Raw genomic sequence first — 26,048 nt, 5'->3', positions numbered from 1 at the left:
ACCCTGAGCTGCGCACAACACACCCCTGATCACGTCCCTCCCCTGCTAAGCTGGCTCCCCACTGCTCTCAGGACCAGGGCCTGGCATTCTCCTAGGCTGGGCCTTCCCCCTGCAGGGTTGGCTGTGTGCGCTCTGTGGCCTTCTCTGCCCATGGCCTCCCTCAAGTCCTGTGCTCAGCCACATTCAATTACCGCAGCGCTCTTTCCTGCTCTGGGATCCTGGTACACCCTGGTCCTCTGTCTGCAGCAGACTCTCCCTTCACCATCCCGGCTGGTTCCTGCTCATCAGTCCGGGGTGGCTTACGTGACCTCTCCTCTGTAAAGCCTCCCCACCTGGGGACGGCTGGGGAGGCGCCCCCTCCCATGGACACTTTCTCGCTTCTTATGACAGATATTTTTGAACATGCACTAAAGTAGAAAGACCAGCCTAGCAGGCCCCCCGGGAGCCACGACTCCACGTCCACAATTACCAGCACAGCCTTTCTCCACAGCATCCATCCTCCCCACCCCTACCCCACTGTAGCTTTCTCAGGACATCAGCTCTTGGCCCAGAGAAAACCCTCAGCCCACTGTGGGTGGCTATCAAGAATCCCCGCTTGTTGAGACTTCCTGCAAATTCAGGTGCTCTAAGTGCTTCCACGTCTTAGCTCCCTTTATCCCCACAGCTCCCTTGTGAGGCATCGGTTGCTATCACCTCCACTTTACAGATTGGAAAACGGATGCCCAGAAGGTTACACAGCGGGTCGGTGGCAGAAGGCGAGCCAGGGCAGTCTAACTCTGGAATAGAGCTGCCCGTAGAAATAGAATGTGAGCCACATGTGTTATTTGACATCCTCTAGTAGCCACATGAAAAAAATAAATAGGTAAAATTCATTTTAATAATGTTATTTTTAACTCCATATATCTAATATACCATGTCAACATGTCATCAATATACGAAGTGATTGAGATATTCCGCAAGCTGTTTAACATACAGAGTCTTCAAAATCCTGTGGCTTATCTTATAGCCACACAGGCAACAGTATCGGCCAGCACAGCTCATGACCCCAACCCTGGACAGCGACTGTAAAGCCTGCGCTCTCAACCACTCACTTCTCTACACATAAATGAATGAAGGAGGAAATGAGGGATCCCAGGTCTGGATCTTTCGTTGCCAATTAATAACACTTAATAGTTTATGGCCCTTTAGAGTCTCTCTCTCTGGCACCGTCTTATCTGCCATGGGAGTTATTACCTCCGTTCCATGGATGAGGCTTATGGGGTTAAGAGGACCAAACGCTTTGCTTGGACATCCTGCTGGGAGTGGCATTTCTGGGCTTCAAACCCACAATTCCGGACCCCAAGTCCAGTGCTCTGCAGCGTGGGGATGCAGCTGCCTCTTAGAATAGGACAATATCCCTCTGGCCTAGAAGGGTGTCTGCTCAGACTACTGGCTGGGCTGGCCACTGAGGACAGGCGCCTGCAGAGCTCCCGAGGTCAGGCCCCAGGGGAGCAATGCCTTTGGTGAGGGGCAGCGCAGGCACAGGCGGAGGGAGGGATGGGGCCTGGGCCAGGTCCTCCATGGCAAAGAAACTTGTCATTCTTCAGTTGTGGTTCGGCCCCAAGAGGCCGAGAACAAATTGATGGCAATGGAGCCATAACTTATCTCTGAAGGCCTCTTTGTTCTTGGCCAAACAGAAGGGTCATTAGTAAGGGGGAAAGCGCCAATGTGTGGACATAAATCCCCCCAGCTGCAGGGCCTATAAACAGCCGGGAGGGGACGGGGCCTCAGGGAGCCGGGCAGGTTAACCGTGGGTCATGGATCACCGTGGGCTCAGGCCTGTGTCGACGCACATGCACACAGAGCCACCATCTGCCCATGCTCTGCAGGTGTCCGGAGACTTGGTCACCCGCCGGACCCTCAGGACTGGCACCTGGCTCTGGGAGCCCCAGAAGCCCTCAGTTCTTTCTTTCAAGTGGAAACAGTTGCAGAGCATCTGGGCTGGAGCAGGCTCCCACGGGCACCCAGGGCTAGTGTGGGCCATCAGTGTGAAAGGACCCGTCCCTTCTTCCTGCCTTAAGCCAAATAGACCCTGGGCCATGCCGCCTGGGAGAGGGCAGCGACTTATCACCCCTGGAGAGGCAGGTGTGCGAGGCCAGGCCCTTGGGAGACAATCACTGTTCATCGCAGCAGTGTCTACGCTGGCCGAGGGGTATACAGAAGAGGACACTCCCTAGCCTTCTGTCCACCTGCTCGTCTGGGGACTCTGCCCTCCTGCCTGTCAGCCTGCTTAGGCCTGCGCTGAGGCTGGATCACAGCGGATCACGCTGGCCCAGGCCTAGGGGAAGAGGGCAGACAGGTGAGTCAGGAGCTCAGATGGAGAGGGAAGAGGGAGGGCTGCCTTTTCCTCAAGCTGTCTGAAAAGGATTGAGGAGGGGTCGGGACGCGGGGGTGAAAAACACCTGTAACCATGAGGACCATAGCAGCCACCTTGTGCACGAGATCCAAGGGCTATCTCTCCGAGGATGGCAGACAGTTGTCGCAGTGTGCCCTCTCCATCTCCGCACACACAGCAGCCTCTACCAATTGAGCCTGTTTGGCTTCCTGGTCCTCATCAGGCAGCCATTACCCATCAATCAAAGTTGGCAGGTAAGAGAAAACCCATTTGTCATCCTTTCTAAAAGCCCTCAAGGCACATCTGTGCTGGCAACGGGAATCCTATAAAGCTATGCTAAGTGCTCCAGGCCTTCCAGGAGTTTCCCCCTCTTGCCTTCACCTTCGCACACATCCCCTACTTAGTTTCATATCCTAGGTCTCTCTCTCTCTCTCTCTTTTTTTTTTTTTTTACTTTTTCGGGCCACACCCATGGCATATGGAGGTTCCAAGGCTAGAGGTCCAATCAGAGCTGTAGCTGTCAGCCACAGTCACAGCAACACCAGAGCCGAGCCGTGTCTGCGACCTACATTACAGCTCACGGCAACGCTGGATCCTTAACCCACTAAACAAGGCCAGGGATCGAACCCACAACCTCATGGTTCCTCATCAGATTCATTTCCGCTGCAACATGAGAGGAACTCCCTGGGTCTCTCCTCTCATCCTGTTGTTTGCACTTGGGAGCTTGGCCCAGGAGAGTGTGTCCCTGGAAGTCTCCTAGGATGCTGCCACAGGCAGCTGGCCCCAGACTCTAAGCTCCAGAGCCCAGTCCAGATACCAAAGCCTCTGCAGCTCTGCCCCCCCCCCCCACCCAAGCCTCCTGCTCCAGGGGAAAGGGGGTGGCTCAGGCCATGTTTGAAGGCTAAACAGGACCTGAGGGTCTGATAGCCTGGCAGCCAGCCTGGACCTGAAATGGACCAACGCCCTGGAAGACGGCCTCCCAGGGTCACAGCAGTAATTTCCCTTTGGCCACAACCTCAGGCTAGGTCCTGGTTTTATGTTTCCTCCTCCCATCTAGGGGTATGTCTGGAAGCAGCCCAGAGACAATGAGATGAGGAGACACTCCCCTACATAGCTGGGTGTGGTTCGCACTGCTACTAGGTCCCCAGTTCTCCCACCCTTGGGGCTCACTGGTGTTCTCTCAGACCTCCAGCACAAGCCTGGTCACTGGGACACACTTGCTTTGCTTCCAATTTGACAAACTTGGAAGAAGACCAGTGCCAGCATCAGCCTCTCTTCTCCTCTGTAAACCTGGAGAGGGCTCGCTGATTCCCAGGAGCACTCTGCCTTCCTACAGAATAGTTTCCTTCCTAGGACTTTCTTCCCCACATCCTGGCTTAAGGACCACTGGCATCTGGGGTGCCAGGAGAAAGGGCCTTTCCTGGCCATACCCCAGGCCTATAGAATGAAACTTTCCATGGGGGACAAGGGCTTTGCATTTTTGGTAGGAGCCCCAGGGGGGCTTACTGGAATTTGAAAACCCACTATCCCAGAGTGACATCCATACATCCATCCCTCCATCCATCCCTCCATCCATCCATTTTACAAGGATATACTGGGTTTTACTCTTGCTGAGTCCTGGGCTGGGCATCAGAATGGGGAGGAAATGGGGTGGGTGGAGCAGTGGACCAAAACCCCACATTGCTGTTGCTGCTGCTGACCACATGAGCTCGTCTGACATGTGCTCTGGATCCTGGGCTTAGAAGCACAATAATAAAAGCCTTCTCACTCAAATCTGGAACAAGACAGGGATGCCCACTCTCACCACTGCTCTTCAACATAGTTTTGGAAGTCCTAGCCACAGCAATTAGACAAACAAAAGAAATAAAAGGCATCCATATAGGAAGAGAAGAGATCAAACTGTCACTGTATGCAGATGACATGATACTATACCTAGAAAACCCTAAGGACTCAACCCCAAAACTACTTGAACTGATTAATAAATTCAGCAAAGTAGCAGGATATAAGATTAACATTCAGAAGTCAGTTGCATTTCTGTATACCAGCAATGAAATATTAGAAAAGGAATACAAAAACACGATACCTTTTAAAATTGCACCTCACAAAATCAAATACCTCGGAATACACCTGACCAAGGAGGTAAAGGACCTATATGCCGAGAACTAGAAAACTTTAATCAAAGAAATCAAAGAAGATGTAAAGAAATGGAAAGATATTCCATGTTCCTGGATTGGGAAAATCAATATTGTAAAAATGGCCATACTACCCAAAGCAATCTACAGATTCAATGCAATCCCTATCAAATTACCCATGACATTTTTCACAGAACTAGAACAAACAATCCAAACATTTATATGGAACCACAAAAGACCCAGAATCACCAAAGCAATCCTGAGAAACAAAAACCAAGCAGGAGGCATAACTCTCCCAGACTTCAAGAAATACTACAAAGCCACAGTCATCAAAATAGTGTGGTACTGGTATCAAAACAGACAGACAGACCAATGGAACAGAATAGAGAATCCGGAAATTAACCCTGACACCTATGGTCAATTAATCTTTGACAAAGGAGGCAAGAACATCAAATGGGAAAAAGAAAGTCTATCCAGCAAGCATTGCTGGGAAACCTGGACAGCTGCATGCAAAGCAATGAAACTAGAACACACCCTCACACCATGCACAAAAATAAACTCCAAATGGCTGAAAGACTTAAATATACGACAGGACACCATCAAACTCCTAGAAGAAAACATAGGCAAAACACTCTCTGACATCAACATCATGAATATTTTCTCAGGTCAGTCTCCCAAAGCAATAGAAATTAGAGCAAAAATAAACCCATGGGACCTCATCAAACTGAAAAGCTTTTGCACAGCAAAGGAAACCCAAAAGAAAACAAAAAGACAACTTACAGAATGGGAGAAAACAGTTTCAAATGATGCAACTGACAAGGGCTTAATCTCTAGAATATATAAACAACTTATACAACCCAACAGCAAAAAAACCAATCAATCAATGGAAAAATGGGCAAAAGACCTGAATAGACATTTCTCCAAAGAAGATATACAGATGGTCAACAAACACATGAAAAAATGCTCAACATCGCTGATTATAAGAGAAATGCAAATCAAAACTACCATGAGATATCACCTCACACCAGTCAGAATGGCCATCATTAAGAAATCCACAAATAACAAGTGCTGGAGGGGCTGTGGAGAAAAGGGAACCCTCCTGCACTGTTGGTGGGAATGTAAACTGGTACAGCCACTATGGAGAACAGTTTGGAGATACCTTAGAAATCTATACATAGAACTTCCATATGACCCTGCAATCCCACTCTTGGGCATCTATCCGGACAAAACTCTACTTAAAAGAGACACATGCACCCGCATGTTCATTGCAGCACTATTCACAATAGCCAGGACATGGAAACAACCCAAATGTCCATCGACAGATGATTGGATTTGGAAGATGTGGTATATATACACAATGGAATACTACTCAGCCATAAAAAAGAATGATGACATAATGCCATTTGCAGCAACATGGATGGAACTAGAGAATCTCATCCTGAGTGAAATGAGCCAGAAAGACAAAGACAAATGCCATATGATATCACTTATAACTGGAATCTAATATCCAGCACAAATGAACATCTCCTCAGAAAAGAAAATCATGGACTTGGAGAAGAGACTTGTGGCTGCCTGATGGGAGGGGGAGGGAGTGGGAGGGATCGGGAGCTTGGGCTTATCAGACACAACTTAGAATAGATTTACAAGGAGATCCTGCTGAATAGCATTGAGAACTTTGTCTAGATACTCATGTTGCAACAGAAGAAAGGATGGGGGAAAAATGTAATTGTAATGTATACATGTAAGGATAACCTGACCCCCTTGCTGTACAGTGGGAAAAAAATAAATAAAATAAAATAAAATAAAATAAAAAGAAGCACAATAATAGACATGCTAGCAGCTGCAGGTCACAGGTAGCCCCAAACACCCCTGATTTCCTGCATCCCAAGGATGTGAGGGGTCTCCCGCCCACCAGCTAACCCCCAGCACCCCAAAGGTATTATTAGCTGCTAGCAGTAATGATAATAACAGCTAATACTTATAAAGTACCTTACCTATGTTAATTAAGCTCTTTACATATGTTGTCTTCTGACTTTTGAACCCCCTGAGGTAGGTACTCTTTTCTTTTTGGTCATACCTGTGACATGTGGAAGTTCCCAGGCTGGGAATCAAACCCGTGCCACAGCAGTGGCTTCAACGCTGGATCCTTAACCTGCTGCACCACAATGGAACTCCAGAGGTAGGTACTTTTATTGCTCCCATTTTGTGGATGAGAAACTGAGGTATGGAGAGCCACCTAAGGCAGCAGGCTCAAGAGACTCCGTCCATGCTTGTGGTCATTACACATTGGTGCCTTTTGAGCTTTAGGGAGAAAATGCCCCCCCCTCAAATGCCACTCTCTGCTCTTGGCAGTGTGGTAAGAAGGGGCAATGGGGAAGACACTGGCCTGGTGGCCTACCATCCTCCTGGCCATCATTCTGGGCTGCCCAGATGCACCAGGCTGACCCTTCACTCACCAGCAAGCCAGGCAGGGAGGCCATGTATGGAGTAGGGGTGGGGGCGGGGGGTGGAAGGACAAGGACAGAATCTGTGTGTGGGTGAGCAGTTTCTGCTGGACCTCTCACCAGCTCCCTTGTTCCAAAGCCACCTGTTCCCAAGACAGCCAAGGAGCTGCTGCTTTGTTAGTCTTTGGGTGGGGATATGGGGTCAGGAGTCCCATCGACCAGAATCCTCTTTGCATTCAGTCACTATTCTGCTCAACCAAGAGATCAGGTGGGACGGGGGGGCTTCCGTGCCTCCTAGTAACATTCCAGACAAGGCTTTCAAATGGTCAGATATGTGAAAAGAGCATGAAATCTGCCAAAGCTATGGCTGTATTAGTTCCAAAATGAAGTAAAAACTGCCATCTTTTCATCAAGGAAGTAAAGAAAAGCAAAGAAAACCCCAGAACTGACACAGGTTAGAAAGGAGTCACCAAGGACCCTGAGCCCCAAAGTGCCCAGAGGCCTGAGATCTTGGCCAGCGGCACATGCACCTGGCCCGCAGCACCACCTGGGCAGCCCCAGGCACCTTGAGCTCCATCCCAAACTCCTCTTCTCCCCCCCGTCCCTCCCTCCTTCATCCAGTCAATCTCCTGTCCAGGGCCTACGGTCAGTGTAGTCCCTGGGGACAGGTCCCCTTATGTCACCGTCCCACACACCCACAGACCTCTCCTCAGCCCCTCAGAGCCTGACACTCCTAGGATGGCTCTTCCTGGGTGGTGGTGGGGGACCAGGGCAGCCTGGGCCTTACCTGAGACGATGGTGTAGCCAATGCCCCGGGGACGTCCTTTATCCTGGTCGATGGCGGTGATAACGCGCACCGTCGTGCCCTGGATGGGAGAGAGGAAGGACCTGAGTTTGGCTGCCCAGCGCTCAGGCTGCTCTTCTTCTTTGTAGCTGTCCTGGCCCCCAAGCTTCCCTCCCCCTGTGATGAACCGTGGAAGCAGGTGCCGAGTGTGCAGAGCTCAGCAGTCCCCGTGGTCCCGGAGACCTACACTAAGGCCCCCAGGCAAGGCCTCACCTCAGTGTTCTTTGGAGAGGCCCAATCTTGCTGATGTCCTTGCTCCCTGTTCCCCTCCTGTTCTACCTTCATTCGGATGAACCACCCAGCAAAGAAGTGCTGATGGAGGAGCATCCAGCAGGGGGACAAGAGAGCTGGTCTCTATCTCCACCACCCATCAAATTGCTGTGTGAATCTCAGGAGGGGTGCTGTACCTCTCTGGTTTCAGTTTGCCCCCTCTTAATATGAATAATCGCAAAACCCTGGGACCTTGTTTTCACTAGAGCCCGAGTAAAGGAGAACATCATGGATCACTCACTCTATAAATGAAAGCATCATAGATTCTGAAAGTGAGCACCTCCAGGATGAGCACAAGTCTGGAGGCCACCACGGTCTTCTGAACCACCACCACCACCACCACCACCACCGGCTGAGCCGCCCCTCACCCAGTGCAACCTTCACTCTGCTCTCCAGGTTCCCTCACACCAGCCGGAGGATCTGGCCCAGGCTGCCGTTTCCCTGGCTGCTAGAAAGCAGGTCAGCCCTGTCCCCATCCCCTGGGGAGATCCCGACCCCCCTCCCCAAGGCAGGAGCTCCAGCTAGACCTCCTGGGGGGAAACAGACTGTTACAAAGTCAGAGAAAGACGCCATTAAAGGAGCATCTCCCGAAGTGGGTTCTGAGGATCCGAGTACCTGCTGCTGTAGAGGCCCTTCTCTGGCCCTCGCTCTGTGCCTGGAACTGCTGCAAATGCTTTCTATGCACTAACTCATTCACCTTCACAACTACCCCAGGAGAGAGCTCCATTCTACAGATGAGGAAACTGAGGGCCATGAGTGAAGTGGCCTTTCCAAGGTCCAAGGAGTGAATGGGAAGCCAGGATTCAAGTTCAGGTACTTTGATTCCAACTGCTTACTTGCCAGGTGATGCGGCGTCTGTACAAGTTGCCATAATTATGACGACTGTCATTTATGGAAGCCGTGGCTATGTGCCATGCATTTTATAAGCCTCCGTTCATGCCAAATATGGTAAAATGTACCTCCCCCATCCTGCCCTTGGAAATGCACAATGGGCATTAGTGTGGTAAGGGCTCCCAGAAGCAGTTAAGTGGTAAAGAAATCTGTTAATGTTTGTTCTCCCTGCCTTCTGAGCTGAAGACCGACTCTTTTCATGTAACATCTGTTAACAGCCCCAGACCCGGGGGTCCGTGGGAAGTCATTCAGGAAGCACTGCATTAGGTTTGAAGGGTCTCTACACTAATAGCTCTCCCCCATTGCCCCCTGGGGCAATGCTTTCAGGGGCTATACTTTTCCTGGGGATCACTCCTTACACAGGAGAGGCCAAGTTTGGCTCCAGGAGGAGGATCTGAGAGTGGAGGATGTTGGCCTGAGGCTCCAGCTCCTGGGAAGGGCTTTCTGACCACAGGGCCAGGTCCCTCTTTACAGCCCCATCTGACCTGAGCCCCACATGCATTCTGTCAGGAGGGTGCCCTGGCCGCCCCTGGTCTGCTGAGGGCAGGGACTTGCCTGCCAGGTTGACTGAGCCCAGTGCCTGCCCAAGCTCCACTCCAGAGAGTCACTGAACAATAAGCTTCAAGGGGCAGCTACATGCCTGCAGGTGCACGAGGGCTGTCAGGGCTGGTCCGGCCCAGGACAGTGAGTCTCAGGAGGACTGAGAGCGGGTCAGTGCTGGCTTGTGCAAAGAGGGGAGCTGGTGGCCAAGGGACCCTTAGTCCTCAGAGCTCTGGGAGCACCCCCAGTGAGCAGCCCTGCCCGGGCAGCCTGGAGTCCCCGTGGGTGGGAGGGGCTCAGAGGGGGCCAGCAGGCGAGCCAGGACCAGAGGACAAGGAGGCTGGCTCTCCCCAGGAAGAGCCACACCTGAGCTTCCACGAAGTGAGCTTTAAAGGGCTCTTGACAAAGTTTGAGGTTTCATCTCTTTTTGGATAAATAAATCCATTTTTAATAAAACCCTGAGCTTTTAATACAAGTGCAGCCACAAAGACTGGAAATGTTATGAGAAGGAATTAATGGGGAGGAATGGGGGCTCCTGGGAACCCACGGCTCTTGTTTCAGAGTCTCAGTGATTATATTTTCAATATACTGCAACTTATTTCCAAAGATGGGGGATGGAGAGGAGCCCGCCATGGGGCTCAGCCCCTTTCTGGGGGAGACTCTCCCTGGCTGGCGCTCCAGAGAGGGGCCCCAGCTGGGGGTGCACCAGGGTGTGGCCAAGAGAGCAGGTGGGTGGGCACAGAAGGGCTAGAAGCCCACCTGGCCATAGGGCTTCTTCCCTTTACAGGTACCCACACTGCAAGGAGGAGGCCTGCTGGGAAATGAGCCTAAAGGCACATAGGCCTGCGAGTCCCCACTCCTTATTGTGGGGAGATCAGAACAGCAAGGGGGTTAAGGGTTTGACTCTGGTCAGGCTGCCTGGGTTTGAATCCTTTGGGTGAGCTACTTCACCGCTCGCTGCCCAGTTTTCCCCATCTATAAAATGGGTGTAACGGTTCCCACATCTCAGCAAGTGAGACACATAAAACCCTTGAAATAGTATCTGGGACACATCAAATGCTATTAAAGGGACTGTCACTATTCACTGGGGCCTGGAACCACCAGGAATATCTGATGAAAACTAAGACACGTCTTCCCAGACAATGCACACATGTCATGTTCCAAACAATTTCAGCAAATGCAGACTCCCCGGGACTCCAGGTTGATGGTACCTACCTGAGAAGTAAGGAGTTTTCTGGGCATCCCTTAGAGAGAACAGCTAGGAGCTCACAGGGAGAGCTAGCATTAATAGAGCACCTACTGTGCGCCAAGCCATGTGCTGGGCCGCCTGCATAGCTTCCTTCACTCTTCCCTCGTGCCCCCTCACAGTGAGGGTACATGTGGGGAGACTGAGGCTTGAGGGTGGGGATTTGCTTAAAGTTATGAGGTGTGGTGAGTGGGACTGGGTCGGGGAAGGTGACTGGGGGAGACGGAGGGCTGGGACGGGCTGGGGGAGGGGTGTCAGGCAGCCCTACCTCTGAGACTTGGGTACCAGTAGGGAAATCGGGAGTTGACAGCAACTGGGACTGCTCTAGAAGGAAACTGTCTCTCCCTTTTGGGGCTGCCTCCTTCCAAATTTGCAGGCCAGGACAGTGGCTGAAAGCTGGAGCCTCGGGGGGGCCCGTCCACCTCCTTCCCAGCCAGCCCAGCTGCCCCCACCCCATTTCCATGACAGGATTAAAGACTTGAAAGGCGGACATGCAGTTTGCTTTGGGAATGGGAGGCGTCCTTGGACGGGCGGGGGGAGGCTGGTGGGGGCTGAAGGGGACTTCCGACAAGAGCTGCCACAGCAGATTCTGAGGCAGAAAATCCTATTTCTCAGTCCTTAATTCCAGTCAATTCCAGTCAAAGGGCTGATAGGCATCGGCTGGCAGTAATTTGTGCAGTTTATCCGCTCTTTTCACCTTCTATCGGTCCTTCACTGACGGGCAGGCCGACATGCTGCTGCTCGAGTGAGGAAATTAAAATTTGATGCAATAATCCCAAATAAGAAGGATTTTATTAGGTAATATATACACTTTAGATGAGGCATGCCGGCCTGATACACTGATAGAGGGAGGCATACATGCTGGGAGCCGCAGATAAAGAGGGGGAGCAAGGGGGTGTGGGTGAGGGTCTGGGTGGAGGCCCCAGGCCAGCAGAGGCAGGGCTGGGGCTGGGGGACACCAGGGTCCCTGGGCCTGGAGCGGAGCTGAGGAGGCTGTGGGCTACTCAGCCCTGGCCCAGTCTGGGAAAGGCTGCATTAAATCAGGGTTCCACACTGTAAAGGGACACTGAGGGCCCAGATCAAGGCATGGAAACTGATTAGAGCCTGGAAAAATCAGGCTTCGGGTATATGGGAAGCCATGCAAAAGATGAGCTAAACTTTCCAGCGTGGAGGCCGGAGGAAGGGCAGAGATGTGTGGACATGGAGGGGATGCTGTGGGTGCTGGGAGAGGCCGAAGCCCCAGACTTACTTCTTTGTCTGGCTCCCCTAAGTCCAGTCACAGCCCAAGAAGGGGGACTCAGGTCTGCTCCCTGGGAGCCCCCCAGGCACGGGCTTTAGTGCCCTCGCGGGGTCAAAGGGACAGCCCTGGCCAGGCAAAGAGATATCAAGGTCCCTCAACCTAAGGGAGAACCGGATCAGAGGCTAAGAGACCGAGCATAAAGGGTGCAGGAGTGGCCCCATTTGTCTGTTCTGAGGGATCATCCTAGGAGGAGCCTTGGAATCATCTGGAAAAGAGAGGGTGTGGCTTACTTAGCATAGGGCCCTGCACACAGCAGGGGATTAATAAGCTTCTTCAGGATGAGTAAAAGAGTGAAAAATGGAATGAATGGGTGGAAGGACTCAGAAATTGATAGATCTGAAAGGAACATGCGTAGTAATAGTGTGATTTAGTATTCCTTGGCTACGATACAGGGATGCGGCGAAAGATAAGACACACTGAGGGGTCTCGGAGGATGCTTGCACCACGCCCCTCTTGCTGATGAATGAGACTCTGAGGAGAGGCAGCTGAAGTGGGGATCCCCGCCCCCTACCCAATCCAAACACCTGACCACCGAGTTCTAATGTCTGCTAGGACGGCACTGCTGGGTGCTCCCATCCCTAACACCCACAGCCCTGGGAGGCACTACTGAGACGGCCTCTGCCCCAGTTTCCCAAGGAGGATGCAGTCTGGAGGTTGTGTGATGTCGCCAAGCAAGTGCACAGTAGTGCAGGGACCTTCTCTGGGTTTCCCTGGCTGCCCGGACACCATCACGGCCCCACTTCAATCCACAATTTGGCTTTGCCTGTATTCCCTGCACTCAGCCCTGGGTGCCATGCCCTGGGAGGCCTGTGGAAGCTTTGAGACCAGATCCTAAAGACTCAGGCACCTCGATGACCAGGAGCCCCAAAATAACCCACTTACATATCACTGAAGGTTACGGGTGTGGTTACAGCTCAGCAGTAAGTTAGGCAGCACAGAGAGCGCGAACTGCACCAGAGTTGGGGGAGAGGGATGGCTATGCCTACCAGCTGGTGACAATAAAACCAGGGAAAAAAAAAAATTCTAAAGAAGGTGGTCAGGAGTTCCTGTTGTGGCGCAGTGGTTAACGAATCTGACTAGGAACCATGAGATTGCGGGTTCAATCCCTGGCCTTGCTCAGGGGGTTAGGGATCCAGTGTTGCCGTGAGCTGTGGTGTGGGTCGCAGATGTGGCTCAGATCCCGTGCTGCTGTGGCTGTGGTGTAGGCTGGTGGCTACAGCTCCAATTAGACCCCTAGCCTGGGAACCTCCATATGCCATGGGAGTGGCCCTAGAAAAAGGAAAAGGACAAAAAAAAAAAAGGTGGTCAGTGATCTGGGAACCAACAGCTGGGTGGACTTCGGATTGGTGACGGAAGCAGGCACAGGGGTGATGAGGATGGCAGGACAGGGAGAGGGCTGGTCTGACTGCGGCATTTGTTCATTCATTCATTCCATAAAAACTTCCTGAGCACCCATGGTGTGCTATGCCCACAGCAGACCCCATTCCTGCCACTCCCCCACCTCTCACAGTTCAGCAGGGAAGCTGAGGGTGAGGAAGCCCGGCAGGAGGACTGAGTGATAAAAAGGGGACAGCTAGTGGCCAGGGCAGGTGGAAGGGCCCACCTCACCTGAAAGGTTGGGGCTGAGAACATGTGGGCTTAGCAAAGAGGTTTCGGTGGAGGCAGCCTTTAGGCTCAAAAACCCAAGCTCCTGCTGCCCATGGACCAGAAAGAGAGGGCTAAGGTGCAGACATTCAGATGTCCCCTTCTACTCTTGAAGCAGCTTTGGAGACGGGGACAGGAAGCCAAAAGGCACCTTGCTTGTCAGATCCTCCAGCCCTCAGGTGGCCCCAAGAAGGAAGTGCCTAGCCCCTCACACCTGGAGATGAAGCATGGTACTCGGAGGAGGACAGACCATGGTCCCCAACTGGGGGGCAGGCTCCCTGGTCTGTGGTGGTCCAGGAGCACAGCTTGCACGCTGCTCAGGGGAGCCTGCCTCTCACCTGTACCCGACGCTGCGGGCCTGTGCAGATGTGCAGGCAGGGCCCTGAATGTCCACGAGTTCAGGTGGGTACCCCCTTTGCTCCCAAAGCTGTGTCCTTCCCCTAAGCATGCTGAGTTCCTTCAGAAGGAGGGGTACAGTTCTCTTTCCACAGAGCCACTCCCCGAGCTTCACTTCCAGAGTTGTGTCTGCCCGGAGGAGCCGTCTTTTTCTGATTCATCAGCACAAAGCAAGTGTGTTACCCTAGTCTGTACAAAAGCATGGATGGCTGCCGGACAGGGGATGCCTGTCCCCACCTGTTTGGCCCTCGGCTGAGCAAAGCCACCCACCCACAGCCCCTTCCCCATGGCAGTGACACGCTCTGTTCTCCGAGACCCCCTGTCACGGCTGCTTGGGCCACAGGGGACACCGGGCTCATAGGCAGCCCATGTACAGGCTGGCTGGCAACCTATGACCTTGCGACATGGCACAAAATCATGAGCACAGCCAATCAGGTGCATCTCTTGAAAACATAGCCTTGAGAAACCCAGAACCTGGGCAGTGAGGAGGGGCAGCTGGAGCTGTGAGCTCTCAAGGAGGAGCCGAGCCTGAGAGGGCCTGCAGGGCAGAGGGCAAGGGGCCACCATCTCAAGCAGCACCGGTTGGCCAAGAAAGGCAGACTGACCAGTGGACCCATGATAGGCATGGCTCAGCCCACTGAGGTTTTGGTGAGCCTGGCCGGGTCCAAATCTGCTCTCCAGCCCAGGCTGGATCTTCCACAGGCATCCCCATCATCTCACATGAATCCTTCTGAACTGCCCCCTTCCCTTGCACTAGTCAGTCTCTGCACTTTGGCACTCAGAGCCCTCTGGGGATGAAGGGAGACAGTGAGGGGCTCAGTTTTCACTGTGCTGGGACACCCATCACTGCCATGCATAGGAGTTTGGTGGAGTGCATAATGCCAAGGAGCCTGCCCCACCAAACAGGGCCCCATCCCTCCCAGAAGCTCAGAGGGAAGTCTCTAAGGGCCGGGAGAGTCTTACCGGAGGAGAATGCTCATAGATGTTGGTGCTGTAAGGCAGGTTGATGAAGATGGGGTCCATGTCCTGGACGTCTGTGATGATGATGGCCAAGTTGGCCAGGGTGGACAGGGGTCTGGTCTTGTCTTGATCCTTAGAGGACAAAGAACACACAGCCTCAGGTTCAGCGATGGTGGATGTGCACACACATGGACACACACACACGACACCCATGGGCACAAACATGTGTGCACACATGCACATATGTGCTCCAACACTCCCACAGGGAAAAGCATCGGCTCACAGAAGCTCAGAAATGCTAAGAACCCTCAGTGACCACTGACCTGTACAGGAAAACACAAACAGTGTCCCCAAGGCCCAGTGGAAGGTGGCTTATCCACTGTCACAAATCAGGGCTGGGGTAGAGCCTCATCTGCTGCCAGCCTGGCCTAGGCCTGACCACCCTGGTTATCTGGTGGGCGGAATGATGGACTTGGGGTAAAAGGATGGTGCTGCCCTTGGCTCCTTCTCTGGATTCAGCCAGGGGACCGCTGGCCCTCTCCATGTCCACTTCCTGCCCCCTCGCATCCAAAGAGGGGTGGGGGTTCCTTGGAAGAAAGGCCATTTGACCACACAGGGGTCTCCTCCGGGATCGGCATCCCTGCTCTGCACTCTAGGTTTACCGTCAAGCAACTTTTCTGGTAGAACCAGTAGGGGGCGCTCCAGGGCATGTGACATTTGGGGGACTCTGGGAAAGAATCCTAAGAAGTCATGCAGGCCATGGGACCAGGCAGGCAATGTTTAGACCCTTCTAGTTGGAAATGTGGTCCTATGAAAGAGAGGAAACCAGAGACCCCCCTCCTATTACCCTCAGCAGTGATAACCTGTTGAAACAGTTGCTGCTGCTGAATAACAACAGCCAACAAGACGAGAAACTCACGCTAACCACAGGTTATATACCAGGCACCATGCTAGACACCTCATTTGCTTTCGCAGGTATTATGTGCCCCATTATTCAGATGGAACAGAGACTCAGAAAGGTCAAGTAACTGGCCCTGAGTCACAGAGCTGGTAAGTGTATGGCCAGGACTCAAACTCAGGTCCCTTCAACATAAACCCTTGCCCTATCTTGATCTGGGGCCCTAACATCAGCCGAGTCACTGACTTGCTGGGTCACCTTGAATAAGCGTCCTTCCCTTCTGAAGTCTTAATTTCCACTTCTGGGAGATGAAAGGACTCATTGGAGTGACCTCTATGGACTCTGGGGCTTGTAAGTTCCCTGGTCTGGGATTTGAGGAGTGAATGTCCAAGGAGGAAATCTGCCTTGGTCTGTCTGGGGTGCCCTGAACAATGCAAGCTGTGTGCCTGCCCCTGCCCTCCAGAGAGTGCAGAGCCTTGGGGAGGAAGGAGGGGCTGGTTGCTCCCGAGAGTCCTCGGGGGGCAGCAAAGGAGAGGGCAGAGCAGCTTCGGGGATGTGTCATGGGCGCAGCAAGGGAGGGGAGAGTCTGGAGGCAGGAGGAGTTGGGCAGAAGATCCACAGTGGAGATGGACTCTCGGCTTCTATGACAAGGGGACCCACAGCCCAGGCGCAGGGACCACTCATGGTGAGAACTCTCAGCCAGGGCCAGGAATCTCCACCAGGCAGGCAGGGCTAGAGGGTGAAGTCCCTTGACCTCTTGGGCCAGGGATGCAAGTGGCTCTGATTTGCTATTACCAGGCTTCTGTGGGCAGCTAGCTCTGTCCAGCCTGATACCTGCCCTCCCAGTCTCACACCTGCAGCTGCAGTCCTGCTCCTGCCACAGACGCATCCATCCAGCCCATCCTGGGCTTGCTTTGTGGTTGAGGAAAGGGGATGGCAGCGGGCACATCTGACCAGGCAGGAACCTGGCCAGACTTCCAGCTGTCACTCTGGCATCTACAGTTCTCAGTAGCTTGTTTCCAGGGGAGTCCTCACACTTGCCCACCAGCTACCTACCCGTTAGTGGCTCCCTGAGATGCTCCAAGGGAAAATCTCCTTGGGAAAATGCCCAGTGGTGCAGGGAACAGCGCCAGCCCTGAGGGGGCTTGTGTGTCAGGTTGGGGAACAGTCAAGACCTAAGGGAGTTCTAGGGTCCCTCCTGCTCTACTCCTTCAAGGCTGGAAGATCAACGACAATTTAACTGCATTCACCACCTCAGCTTGAGCCAGCCTCTTAAAAGCCAGCCACCCAGATTCTGGTCTGTGCCCAGCTCTGGTCTCTTCCCCACTGGTCCAAAGCCATTTCTATGGTAGATGGAAACTACCCCTGGGAGACAAGTTCATAGTGAGAAAGAGAGCAAGCATCTCTGCATTTCTGGGCCCAGGTGTGTGCAAATGGAGAGTGGTGGGAGGGGCACAAGGGAGTGAAGATGGATACAGGTGTAGACAAAAAGTGGATTCTGGTCTTGCAGGTCCCCTTATTTGTTTGTTTATTCATTTATTCTTTTTTTCTTTTTTAGGGCCACACCTGCAGCATATGGAGTTTCCCAGGCTAGAGGATGAATCAGAGCTGCAGCTGCCAGCCTACACCACAGCCACTGTAATGCCAGATCCGAGCCGTGTCTGTGACCCAACATGGGATCCTTAACCCACTGAGAGAAGCCAGAGATCAAAGCTGCATCCTCATGGATACTAGTCAGGTTCTTAACCCACTAAGCCACAAGGGGAACTCCTCTTGCAGGTCCCCTTGATCCCAGAAGGCAGTTTTACAAATAGCAGCACACAGTCCTCCCCTGGTTAAGTGGCTCACAGTTAACCAGGGGAGAAGGTAAGAATGTGGGCGTCAACTGAAGTGGTCTCCCCGGGGGCCGTGGATCAGGTGCAAAGAAAAAGTCTGCACTTCTTGATTCTTGGGGCCTCTTGGAATCTTGTCCAATCCTGGGAGAACCTCTTCCTTCAAACTGTGCTCTGTGACCTGCCAAGTGGAGTCTCTAATGCTGCTGGCAGCCCTGCTGCAGTGCCATGGGGCCAGGTGGTAGATGCCAGTGTCAGGCTAATGGGTCCTCAGGGTCAAGAGGGACTCCTATGATTTGTTTCACTGTTGACCTGAGCTTTGTAAACAGAAGTCTAAGGGACAACAGGCCTGCTCTTGCCCTGATGCCAGCTAGAGGCTCCATGTGTGCCTGGAGGCAGAAGCCAGAAGCAGGGAGAAGGGGGATGTAGGGGAAGGACTCTACTCAGGGTGTGGCCTGACATTGATGACAGCTGGTGACAGAGCCCAAGCAGCTGTGCTGTTCTGGAGACTCAGAGACTCCTGGCCATGGGACCTGGGTTTGGTTTCTTGCCATCCACTACTCATCAGCTTGTGAGTCTCAACAGTGTCACCATAAAATGGGATAGTCATTTCTCCCCCACCTCCCTCTCCCGACTAACTCATCTGGAATTCCCAGCCCCCAGTACGTTGGAGATGGGTGCTCCCTTCTATGTAAGCATCACCACTCTAGACCAGTGATCAGGATGCCTGGCCCCTCTGGCTCCTACATGTTGGGTGGTGTCAGGACACGGCTGGGTTGACACCTCCGTCCTGTGTCCCAGAGACTGAGAGGACACCCTGCGCTAGGAATGCCCTGTGGGGTTACCAGTCACCCAGCAGTCCAAATGTCAAGTCAATAAATTGCTCCTATGCCTCAGTTTCCACATCTGTGAAATGAGCACCTTAATATTTATGACATGGGGTTGTTATGAGGTTTAATGGAGACAGTCCATTCAAGGGACACAGCAGGAAGCTTCAGTAATATCAACTGTTGTTATTTTCTTTTTCTTTTTATGGCCACACCTGTGAATTATGAAAGTTCTGGGCTAGGGGTCACATTGGAGCTGCAGCTGCCGGCCTGCACCGCAGCCACAGCAACACCAGATCCGAGTCACAGCTGGGACCTTTGCTGTAGCTTGCAGCAACACCAGTCCTTTAACCCACTGAGTGGGGCCAGGGATCGAACCCACATCCTCCCAGAGACAATGGTCGGGTCCTTAACTACTGAGCCACACCAGGAACTCCCCAGCTGTTATGATGAGGATGATGGTCACTGGCATCACTATTATAAGCCTTGACTAGCAGGGAATGAGGTGGATGTTCTGTGCTCTCTTTGAGGGTGGGAGGGACAGACATCTGGTTGCGGGGGGCGGGGGGTGCTGTGACTCACCGTGGCGTTGACCGTGAGCTGGTAGGCCTGCGTGGTCTCGTAGTCCAGCTCCCGGGTCACTGTGACAATGCCACGTGCACTGTCGATGGCAAAGAACTGCGAGGGGGGCTGGAAGGAGTAGAGGACGCTGCCACCAGCACCCAGGTCGGGGTCCGTGGCGTTCACGATGAAGATAGGGGTCCCCACCGGTGTGTTCTGCAGGTGAAGCAAAGCAAATAAAAGGGTGAGCTGGAGCTCGGAGCAGCTGCCTCCGTCAGTGACTATTCCCCCGAAGCCCATTAACCACGTCCCTCTAGCCAACCAGACCTGCGGCTTTGTCATTTTTATTCTAAGAGGGTTCTGAAGAATTTAAAATGCAATATCTATTTTTTTTTTCATTTTTTGATGGCCTCCTGGTAGCTGTAACAGCACCAGTTCCAAAAATGATCTGCTCGTCCTGGAGTTCCGGATGAAGGCCTTCTGGTCCCCAAACCCCTGTTTCTTGGCAGTTTCACTTCCTCTGTCAGGTGCCCCCTGGCTGCCCAAGCCTCAGGCATGAGCTGTTCGAGGGCGCCTGGGAGTCTGTGTGTTGGGAGGTTCCAAGGGCAGGGAGATGGGAAGTATAAGATATGCGATGTGGCAGAGGGTCTGGGGGCTTTGTCTGACCCACAGGGATGACCTTGTTTGTCTGAGGGTGGGGCATCCACAGGCCATCCCTGGGCCATGGCAGCCTGTAACCAGAGAGGACCATAAAACCTGTTCAAATGTCACCACCTCCTGGGAGCCTTCCAGGATTCCTTTGCTATACACTGTGTAGAGAGCCCTGCCTGCTTCTGACCTGGGGCTTCCAGTTAAATGTAACTTCCTCATAGAGGCTTTCCAGACCCTTAAGGCAGGTCAGCCCCTACCATGCCTCCAACCCTTGCCTCTGTTCATATTCAGGGCCCTAGAGCACCCTGAAATTTTCATCACCCACATTTCTTCTGTAATTCCCTGCTCGGTGCCTGCTTCCCCTTGTAGCACCTGTGCCCCATGGAAGCCGTAGGGCTCCATCTGCCTTGCACAGCACGGTGCCTAGCACATGGCAGGTGACTAACAAATATCCTTTACGAGACATGAGCAAATGTCTATGATGGCACTTAGCACATTCTATTCTGTTGGCATCCTCTGCCCAACTGTCAGCTCTCATCACTGCCGCGCCCACTGGAACACCTGACATGTAAGCCATGCCTGCAAAATGTTGGGTGAGTCCAATTTTTCCCAGCTTAGTGAGCTCTGGACATATCTGGAGATCAGCAACCTGGTGAGGCTCTTCCCAGAGACAGGGAGGACTCACCTGCTGTGCCGTGGCTGTGTGTGGGCTCCACCTGTCAGCTCCGTAACAAGTAGCTTTCTAGGTGGTAATTACAATCTCATTTTTGAAAAGGAAGTTGAGGCTCAGAGAGGTTAAGCAACTTGCCCAAGCCTGTGATCTCAAGCTCTACTCAAAACATTTCTCCCCTCTGCGTGGGACACAGGACCTCATGGTCTGGCCCTGCCTCCTCCTTCACACTTAATTTCCTGACAATTACCGCTTCCTGGCTTTTGGGCTCAGATCACGAGTAGTATCTGTCTTTATCAGTTTACTATTTCCTGGGAGGCAGAGCTGTTTGTACTTCTCCAACTTGGCAGGCTCCCTCACATTTCTAGGCTTCTGAACCTGCTCTGCCTTTGCTAGGTCTGCCCTGCCCAGCTCAGCGGCCTGGAAAACACATGCTCACTTTCCCTCCAAAAGAGAATCAGATGCGCTGACAAGTGCTTGCATTTCAGCGATGAACACACCTCTGTCGGAACCTGAGGTTTACTGTGAATCTTTGGGCTGGTTACTTAATCTCTCTGATCCTTAATCCCTGCCCTGTACTGTGAAGTGAACAGTATCCCATAGGGTTAGATGAAAGAGTACACGAGCTCAGGAGTGTACACCTCCCAGAATATGATAAGCGCTTAGAAGACGGCAGTTTGCGATGTTAGTGTCTGAATGCCTTCTAGAGGAGGGCAGACAAGAACCCTCTCCAGTGTAGGGCAGGGAGGCATCAAGACACACTATGACTATTAATGACACCCTGCCTGCGACCCCCAGACCCACTGAGTACCCTGCTCTGCCATGATCTCCCCCGCCTACTGCCCAGCCCAGGTGGCCTCAATGGACTGCAGTCCCAGCCCGGGCTCCCTTGCTGGCTGGCTTCTGTCAGTAGGAGGTGCTGGTAGGAGCTCAGAGTTTGGGGAGGAGGCAGGAGGAGAAAGAGCTGCAATATGATTTCCCCCATCCCTCCAGCTCCAGTCCAGCTATCCTTCCTCCCTGGCCCCAGCTCTTGGGGGGTGGGCTCCAGCCCCTCCCCTTGCCTCTTCAGCCCCAGGAGCTTCCCAGCACTGCTAGTCTCTGGAGCCTCAACATCCCGTAATGTCCCCCTAGCCCCGCAACCCTTCTGGAAGTTGTCATCACTGAATTGCCTTTATTGGGACTATCTGAGATGAACTGTTTCTGGGAGATCCTGATGGACACAGGTACTCTGCAAGGACCTCCCCTGGACCACCACGTGCAAAGCCCTGGAAACTGAACTCCTTGAGCACTGGGCTCACTGAAGCCAGCTTCCACCCAACGTGCTACTGCAGTGGCACTGGTCTGGAGGAGACCTTTATGAGATGCTCAGCTACCCTATAGCTCTCTCTCTCTCCCTCTCCCCCTCTCTAGGTCCAACATGGACATATGACACATGAGGGCCAGAGTCAGCCTCGAGCTCCAGAACAAAACATGCCATCAGAGCCTGTAGTTCCTGCAGGAGAACAATGGACATGTTCCGATTTCAGAGCGGCCAGTCCCGGGAGGTGCGGGGGAGCAGCTACATAGCACTTGACAGCACATCCCACATGGAGCCAGTGCCCAGAGGAGAGGGACGGCTCCTGTGAGAATGTCAACTCTCTACCCCCTGCCTCGGGGAGGAGAGGACATTTCACTCATCCACACCGAGTGGTCCAGGGCTCTCTGGGCATCTGACCAGAGGATTTAAGAGCAAGATCCAAGAAGACAGGAAAAGGGGAAAAGAAGGGATGGTCCTGAGTCTGACCTTCTTGGATTATGTTTCATGCCCTGCAGTGAAAACCCATTTCATTTCTGCTTAACTTAGACAAGGTTTTAAATAGGCCAGGCAAAGAGCCATTCATATACTTAGAAGGGAGAAGCTGTTGGAGAGGAAAGAATGCCGACTTTCCGCATTTCAGGTCCTAGGCACCATGCTCTCTTGGGGAAATGGGGTGCATGGGAGCTCTCAGCGCCTCCCTGAGGGCATCTTTGAGCACCAGCTGCTGTTTCACCAAAACATGCCGATGTGCGCACGGGTCTACACCCAGGGCCAAGTGCATGTGGCTTTACAAGTATTCTGTAGGCAGGACAACTTAGTGGCTCAGAGCATGGGTGCTGAGTCAGAGCCTCTAAGTCTGAGTCCAAGTCTTTCCACTTATTGGCTGGAGGCCTTGGACAAATCCCGTTCAATTCACTCTTTGGGCCTCAGTTTCCCCATGTAAAGGCAAATATAAAAATGAAGTTGTTGACAGCACCTCCCTTCCAGGGTTGTGAGAAAGAATTATATGAGATACAGTGTGAAAAACATGAAAAGCCTCTTGTTGAGCCAGGCACATGGCAATATCAAGCAATACTCAATAAAGGGCCACTGCAATGATTATTGTGGTAACAAAATACCATCACAGATGAGCCCTATTTAAGGGAGGTATTAGAAACAGTGTAAACAGCCAATCAATCTCTTCATCATAAACTTAGACAAACAGGCATTTCAAAATACAGAAACAGACCATCTCTGTTTCTTGATCCATGGCTGCTGAATACAGAGTCAGGATAGGAGAACCGCTGAAGACACTGTGAAGTGGATGTGGAGCGTGTGAGAGGAGAGGGGAGATCTGAAGCTGGGGAGGGAGTGGAAGCCAAGAAAGCTCCTGAGCATGGAAGCCAGGCTTGCGCACACATCACTCAGGGGTGGCTTGAGTGCAGGAGCTGGAAGGAACACTGGAGATGATCCATCCCAGCCTTCCTGTTTTATAGATGGGAAAAGTAAGGGGGATGTGGTTAATGACAGAACTGGGACTAGAAATCGAATGCCTGGACTCCTATACAAGTGCTTTTCTCACCCCACCAGAGACACCAACCACTGCCTCCCTGCCTGCCCTCCTTCCAAGTAGAGATGCTCTTTATACCCACAGCTCTGCTCAAAGGGATGGATCTAGGGGGCCATGTTTGTACCAAGGGACTTCAGACCCAGACCACACGTGACTGGTCCAGGGGGAATCACCTGACTCAAGCAGCCCAATCAGATGGGGCCTCGGAAGTTCAATCAATTTTCTATGGGGACCTGAAAAAAAATTCTTGCCACCTGGTTAGGGACGGCGTGGGCACCATGACAGGCCAAAAGTCACACAGAAGCCACACTTACAGGGTAGCAGAAGAAGCTCATCTGTAGCGAGAATGGAGCATGGTGAGGTAGGAAAGCAAAGACAGGGGGCTCTGAGGGCCTCCCCTGCCCTGGCCTTACCAGCCCTGTCTGTCCCTCCCTTCCTTGTCCCTGGCTATGGTGCTGAGACAGTCTGTGCTGTCCTTTCCGTGGGTTCCCCTTGATCACACTGCATGGGCATCAGCTCCTTGCTCCCCCTGGCATTCCCAGGACACATCCAGCCAGGGGCAAGGCCTCCTCATTCCCACAGCTGTGCCCCAGGCTCACCCTGCCCCTCAGCTGCTGGGATCTGGCCCCTTTGACGTCCACAGCTGGGCTTCAGAAAGCAAAGTTCATGACCAGTGCTCCTGGCTCCTGAGGGCATGAGAGGTAATATGGGGAGAAGAAAGCAGCCTGGATGAATAGAGGCTGGTTCCCTCTTCTTTTTAAGTGTCCCCAGATACTTTTAACATGCAAATCCACTCAGGTCATTGCAATGATCAGTGTGCATATGAGGTGGCAGGGGCGGGCAGGGGACAACTTGACTGCGGGATTGACAGAATCAGCCAGGACCGGCCTGGAGAAGAGATACCCACAGAGCCAGGCTCTGCCCACCTGGAGACAGGAGACCAGGGAGAAGGCGCCTCTTTGGCCTGGTCTTGGAGTTCGGGGCCTGGGCTACGGAGGCAGAGCCAAAAGGCCCTTGTCAGCTGGGGGTGGGACAGCTCCATCCTGGGGCAATTTCTCCCCACACATTCATTGTGGAAAGTGGTTCTGGGAAGTTCCTGTTTGGCTCAGCAATCATGAACCCGACTGCTATACATGAGGATGTGGGTTCGATACTGAGCCTTGCCCAATGGGTTAAGGATCTGGGATTGCCATGAGCTGTGGTGTAGATCACAGATGCGGCTCAGATCTGGCATTGCTGTGGCTGTGCCTGTGGCCGGCAGCTGTAGCTCTGCTTGGACCCCTGGCCTAGGAACTTCCATATGTCTCAGTGTGGCCCTAAAAAGCAAAATAAATAAATAAATAAATAAATAAATAAATGGAAGTGTCTCTGGGTCTACCTTTTGCTAGAAAGGAGCATCTAGTCTTTGGAGGAAAGGCCCTATGGGTTGTGACTGCGCCTGTTCCTGGGACAGGCCTCTCAGCCCACTTCTCTGTCCCCGCTCTGCTTCCAGAGCCCCCTCCTTCACGGCATCTCTGCCCAGTCCTGTCTACCCCCTCACAGCTTCTGGGCGATTTCAAGGGAAAGTTGCCCCAATATGCCACCCAATACTCCCAGGGGCCGGGGAGCCTGTTGAGGCATCACCTCCTGCAAACCCCTGGCACCTGCCAGGTTGTCCCTCCCAGCGAGGGGCCCACTCCATTGCAGGTCACAGACAGGGCAGGTCCCTGCCTCTTCCATCTCCCATTTAAGCTCCACATCACTTCTGATGGACCTGCTGTAAATGGGCCACCCTGTGCAATTCAGAGACAAATAAATCTTATTGCTACTCCTGGGGTGACAAGGGAATAGACTCTGGCAAAGTTCTACTGTGCACGGGATCTTGTTCGTTAATAATAATGATAAATCGCTCACTCCTCACACGCAGTGTGAGTCACATTACGCTCTGGGCTTCTACAGAGGTGGTGGCTCGGGGTGCTCACTGGAATGAACGGGTGGGGGCTGCAAGGGCAGCGAGGGAGGAAGAAGGCCAGACAGAGAGGCAGAGCAGAGGGCAGGGCAAGCAGAGGTGGAGGGAGTGTAAAGAAAGGCGGAGGGAGAGGAGGGGGAGGGCGGAGGGAAGACCACAGGGGACACAGGAAGATAGGACGGGGTGGTGGCGAAAGGGGCAGAACGGGGGACCACAGGGAGATGGGGATGAGGCGGGAGAAGGTTTGCTGGAGAAGAGAGAGGGAAGAAAGCTGGGGAGAGAGGAGAGAGAAACTTAACAGAGCAAGAGAGATATTACAGAGGAAAAGTTGTGAACAAAAGAGGTGTAAAAATTCAAAGCCGCAAGAGAAGGGAAGATCGGGGAAAGTAAAAAGCATGCTGTCGCCTCTCATCTCCGTGGCGTTTCTCCCCCTTCTCCACCCATCAGATTTATTCTCAACCCTCAACCAAACCTCAGAACAAGCCCGACCGTTTCTACCGTAGGTGCCATCTCTAAAGGCGTTATTAATATTTATGGAATGCTTGCTAGATGCTGCCACAGTCTTTAATATCTTATTATAAAGCCTGTTATAAAATGCATTAGTAATAAATTCCTGACAGATGGAGTTCTGACAAGGTGCGGGCACCTCAGTGGATCTGAGCTGGGAACGGACCTTCATGGATGGAGCTGGTGGCTCAGAGGCTGGGCTGCTGGTCCCTGAGGTGGGGGTGGGAGGGGGATTCAACCCTCCATCCGTCAGCATTTTTATACATCT

General features: G+C 52.8%; 1 protein-coding gene across 3 annotated transcripts in view; it reads right to left on the bottom strand.

The window, feature by feature from the left end:
- Positions 1-26,048, bottom strand: part of CDH23 (cadherin related 23) — a 441,841-nt gene that overhangs the window by 250,672 nt on the left and 165,121 nt on the right. For all 3 annotated transcript variants that reach the window (XR_014828081.1, XM_084997262.1, XM_084997263.1), the window contains exons 7-9: positions 19,180-19,374; positions 15,044-15,172; positions 7,737-7,815 (exon numbers count right to left, since the gene is read on the bottom strand). Coding sequence is in view for 2 of the 3 variants with exons in the window: in XM_084997262.1 (XP_084853388.1) it covers positions 7,737-7,815; positions 15,044-15,172; positions 19,180-19,374 (403 nt within the window). In the remaining variant the exon portion in view is untranslated. The remainder of the gene's footprint in view (positions 1-7,736; positions 7,816-15,043; positions 15,173-19,179; positions 19,375-26,048) is intronic.

Source organism: Sus scrofa, chromosome 14 (genome assembly GCF_054392235.1).
Source record: "Sus scrofa isolate SSC_HxYL_T2T_F1_AM1 chromosome 14, Sscrofa_HxYL_maternal_Yorkshire_Landrace_v2.0, whole genome shotgun sequence".
In the NCBI taxonomy this organism is placed as follows: Eukaryota; Metazoa; Chordata; class Mammalia; order Artiodactyla; family Suidae; genus Sus; species Sus scrofa.
This window is presented reverse-complemented; position numbering and strand designations above follow the sequence as displayed.